Here is a 5,009-nt window from a genome sequence, read left to right on the forward strand (position 1 = left end):
TAAGTCACACACCATTTGCTTCAGACATTTAAAAAACAACAGTATGCCATTTCAATGAGGTTTGTCATGTCACATATTTTGCTGTGGAAAAACAAATGTAGAAAATACTGTTGATGTGTGTGTTTGTGTGTGTGTGTGTGTGTGTGTATATATACGTGTATATATACACACGTACATACATACATACACTCTATCGGTTGTACGTGTGCATACAAGAACTCAAAAGTATTTTTTTTTTTGTGTTGAGCCGAGCGGGCCTTATCTTTTTTTTGTGACCTTGCATTCCAGGCTCTGTCGCATCGAATGCGGCCGGGGGCGGGATGGGGTGTGGAGATCAAGCCCGCACACGCCGAGGCAACGCCTCACGCTTCGCCCTCACCTTCGCGCCCGGAACCAGGAAGCTCGCGTGTCCGCTTTTTGTTCCGCATTGGGCGGGGTGGGGTTTGCTCTTCAGTCACCTGTTGGGCCGAACAAGCGGAGGTTTTGAACGTGCGCGGAGGGGCGTGGCGCGCCTCATTCCACCCAAGGAAAAAGCTCGGGCTCGGTCTTTGCGGGCAACTTGGCGCGGTCAAGTCCTCGCGTTGCGTGCGCAGGTGAGTGCGAGTGCCAAGGTGTCGTCCGCGTGCGTCCAACGCGTTCGTTCGACCAGGAAGATTCCGCTACCGAATGCGATCGCTCGCGTCATAGACACGCCCCTTCTCGACTGCTTTCGACGCTTCATTGCGCTCGTGTTTTGATCTCAATTCACCTCTCCCGCGGGCTCTCTGCAGATGTGGCCGAAGTGCTCGCACTCCCGACTGAAGTAGAAGTGAAAATACTTGTGTCAACAAAGTAGAAGAACAGAGTCCGAGAAGAGATTTTGAAATGTGCTTGAGTCCAAAAGTAATCAATCATGTTCGGATAGGGTCTGTTTCCAAACAGTAAAAAGTCCTTGGGGGGGGGATAAATCCTTCGCAAGCTACTTCGGCGCAGTCACAAAGTGTTTGTGCTCTTTCTGAAGCACCCTCTGCCACCAGGTGCTCTCGTGTCGCTGTCAATAGTTGAAGAAAGTCGGTTCCAAGTGAGTCTGGCTCCAGTTAGGCCTGGGTTGTTAGTGGAAATTAGAAAGAGTCGAATCGAATCACCTGGAAGCCACCAGAGTTTGAAATGCTCTTGAACTGTTTTAAGATGATAGTTGGCGGTCCGTGAACAGTTGAGATTTTTACTCGAGACCGTTTCTCCTGCTGCCACAGTCTGCCTCACTCTGTGCTCCGTGCGCACGCTCGGCGTCGCACTCCAAATCTGCATGCGGGAAAGGAGAAGTGGCGCTTCTGCTGTCGCCGGTGTGCAACTCAAAAGAGAAGAAGTGGCCGCGGCGACGAGGTCACGCGCTACCTTGTGCGAGCGCGAGGGGACGCGCCGTTGAACCTCGAAACAAACGGCGAGAAAGCTCCGGGGAACGCGCAAGGTCTCGTGGTTGCGTCAATTCCAAGCGGAACGTAAGGCCCGAGCGCCGGCGCGCGACGAGGACGGCGGGCCGAATTGCCTCAGAGCCGTTTCCTGCCGTTTCATCGGGCCGTGTCGCAAACGCACCTCACGTCGCTCGCGGCTGTCTCGCCTGAGCAAATGCCACTCGTGCGGTGACTCCGCCGTGTTGTTTTGTCTTCAGTGCAAAGGCTTTCTCAAGTCCCTCGCCGGATGTTGGCCTCCAACATCACGTTGGAAGCGCCGGAGCCAAGCCGGGGGGAGCTGGAGCCTTGGCTCCTCAGCCTCCACCTCTCCCAGTACGCGTCGTGTTTCCATCAGGGCGGCTACCGATCTCTGCAGGACTGCGCCGACCTCACAGATGAGCGCCTGCGAGAGATCAAGGTGCTCCCGACTGGGCACCGCAGGCGCATCCTGCGTGCTTTGGAGGTGCTGGGTGTCACCGAGAAGCAACGTCGGCGAGAAGAAGGCCCGAGAAAGAGCCTCCTGGCGAAGGGTCCGAAAAAAGCGGGCTCCTGTGAGCAGTACCGCCCACAAGAACGGCAGCAGGCGCCATTGGAAGGGAGTCGGACCTTGCCTGCGAGAGCGCAGCCGCAAGACTCCGGCCTGCCGCCGCCAGCCAGCGTGTCCCTGTTGGACGATCGCCCTGCTTCCTCCTCCTCCTCCTCCTCTTCGTCCAGCAGCACGGAGTCACTGCCGACCTCTGAAAACCCAACCCACTGGGAGATCGGCCCAGAAGACGCCACTTTTCGACCTTCCCCTCCTGATGTCCCGACCCCGAGCGAGGATGAAGCATCGTCCTCCGGGTGCGGCATGGTGGACAACGCCATCTACAACGCTCAGCCCACTGGCGCGCTCGCCAGAGGTCCACGACTGACTCGCTCTTACCGGCTGAGGCACAGACCGGTGCCCGACATCCCACGGCATGACAGGTAATGTGTTGTTTCAGCAGACGTCTCGACTCTCATCCGAGGCAGCTTCATCGCTTCCCGGTTCCCGCCCGGTCCCGGGAGCGTGTGAACGGATGAAGCCCGATCCGATGAGAGGCGAAACCGCTTCGAAGACAATCGCAACGGCCGAGTTCGCGGTTCTAGCGAGGAGCGGACGCGTCGACTGTACGACTGCGCGATGACGATTCGCGCTTGAAGTTGATCGATCGCCGATCTCGTGCTTTGGCGTGAACAAAACGCCGACGGCAAATTTTTTTGCTCAAGGTGACAAACTTCTCCCAAAGTTAATTTCTGTGACGGTCCCGGTACTCTTACGCAAGTACGGATTTCAGGTACTTTGTGCAAGACCGCCGGCGCGTCTTGGGTGGCGAGCGCCGCCGCACTTTTTGAAAGTCCTCTCACTCTCAGAGTTGTTTTCATGGCGGTTGTCGGTGCTCTTCCTCTCTCAGGCGCTCACCGGCGGCGCAAACAAGCGGGCCCCAACACCCGGCCGTCTGCGGGGGTCCCGGCGGTGCGAACGGCACACAGAAAGGTACGCGCCGTCTTGCAGCCGCGTTGGCTCGCCACGTGCCATGAATATTTCATACGCCGCCCGAGTCGGCGGCGCTGTTGTTTGCCCGCATGAAAGAACGCGAGCGGGGAGGCTGGGGCGCAGTCTGCCGTTTGGCGGCTGTGTCGCGGGAAGCGCCGACGCACATCTCGGGGAATATCGTCTCTCATATCTTGTCCCCCTCCAACTAGTGAGACCTGAGTCTGGATTGCTTTCCGGCAGCTTTGAAGAACTTTTTTTTCCTTTTTTCTTTTTTTTTGGGAGGGTCTGGGGGTGGATATATTATTATTATTATTTTTTTTTGGTCCTCTTCGAGATGACGAGTTGAGAAAGTAGGATTTCCACTAATGGTGGAGTTATTGCAACGGGAGATGGTGGCTTGTTGGAGCCGAACACTACCGGGCAGCTTGTTTGTGTTAAAGTCAAACGTGTCGTGTCCGTCCTCTCCGGGCACTTGCACTGAATCAGGCTTGAAGTCGTTGGGGATTTTTCATGACAGTTTGTTTTTGTTTTGACTTTTTTTTTTTTTTTTTTAATTCTGTTCGGTTTAATTAGTTATTGGAGAAGTTTTTTTTTCATTTTTTGGTTTTAGTTTTTATTAGTTTTAGTATTAGTTTTATTTTCTCAAAGTGTACAGAGTGTTTGTCAATTGCAAGATGAAAAAAAAAAAATCCCAAAGTAGTGTGTAGTAAAGATAGGCAATTTGCAATCCTAAAGCACTGTTTGACCGTATCAGCAACATCGAAATAAATCCATTTCAAATGAACCCCAAGAGCTCATGGACGATATAATTGAAAAAAACAAAAAACTAAGGGCATTGTCGCTTTGATTATATTCGTCTATATATTCGTCTTAGATTTAGACACGCAAAATGTCGTTTCAGTTTTTAATTTTTTTTTTTCAAAAAGCATTTTCGCTTTTGTTTGATGACGTGAACGTCCCCACGATTACTTTTCATTAACTGGAAGAGCCTCGATACTGATTCGGGCCTGTCGGTAGGCCTACTTTTCCCTCTTTGAATGGAACACGAAAGGCACTTGGAGAAGAAGTGAGGAAGCTTTGGGAGGGATGAAGACGAGACGGATGCAAAACAGGCTCAGATGACGGTAAAACGGGAGCTCCAGATGTTCCCAGTGCTGGGAACCGCAAATTCACCTCCCCGAGCTGATGTATTCAGTCACATGTTTCCGATATCTCTCATATATATATATATATATATATATAAAATAACAAAACATGTTACGTTTTTTTGTCCCACCGTTACTTTTCATTATTTGAGGTATCGCTGTGCAGCCATACGGAAGAAAGTAGGTCGAACAGTCATTTGGGAATTATAATTGACTTTACTGCACAGTAATTTATGACCTATTTTTTTTTTTCCCCCTTGCACTCCGCAAACACCTCATGTGTAAAAAAAAAAAAAAAAAAAAAAAAAAAAAAACAACAAAATAACAATCTAATACTTAAACTGATTTAAAAAAGGAAAATAAAGCATTTAAAAAAACAACTAAGCATCGGCGCCATGCGCGCAGCATGTATGTCAGTCGCGAAGCCGTGCTGGATAGACGACGGTCGGAAGTATTTCCAGCCCTGAACGCAAACAAATCACCTTCACGTGAGGCTCATCAAAATGAGCAGCGCGCGTAATGGCGCAAATAACACGCTCGTATCAACGGGTACGACATCACGCAGTGGCAATCAAATCCGCGCACCCGCACGCCAGCACTTGCCTGCGCTCTGTTCATGTCGGAAACGCGTGACAGCTGTCCGCTGAATTTGCCAAGATGCGCCGATTAGAGGTCACTTAGTGGGCGATGATTCTTGCTCCCGTGACCATCTCAGCCCAGAGCGCCCCCAAGAGGACCACCGGTGAACGTTATAGAAGCATCTGGGCGGGAGCTTTGTCACCGTAGCACGCGGCGGCGGGCTCTCACCGAGCTCAACTGCCGAATGATGATCGATGCTGAGCGTACGCCGCGATCGGCGCAATTGACCCCTGGCTAAGGCCGCGACGTGGTCCCGCATGGAGTCGCGCCTTTGCCAAC

General features: G+C 51.9%; 1 protein-coding gene across 1 annotated transcript in view; it reads left to right on the top strand.

The window, feature by feature from the left end:
• Positions 1-271: 271 nt before the first annotated feature.
• The window catches only part of arap2 (ArfGAP with RhoGAP domain, ankyrin repeat and PH domain 2), a 64,103-nt gene continuing 59,365 nt past the window's right edge, over positions 272-5,009 (top strand). The window contains exons 1-3 of the mRNA XM_019858213.1: positions 272-593; positions 1,649-2,394; positions 2,859-2,946. Of these exons, the coding sequence (XP_019713772.1) occupies positions 1,678-2,394; positions 2,859-2,946 (805 nt within the window). The 5' untranslated portion in view covers positions 272-593; positions 1,649-1,677. The remainder of the gene's footprint in view (positions 594-1,648; positions 2,395-2,858; positions 2,947-5,009) is intronic.

Source organism: Hippocampus comes, unplaced genomic scaffold (assembly GCF_001891065.2).
Source record: "Hippocampus comes isolate QL1 unplaced genomic scaffold, H_comes_QL1_v1.1 scaffold48, whole genome shotgun sequence".
Taxonomy (NCBI): domain Eukaryota; kingdom Metazoa; phylum Chordata; class Actinopteri; order Syngnathiformes; family Syngnathidae; genus Hippocampus; species Hippocampus comes.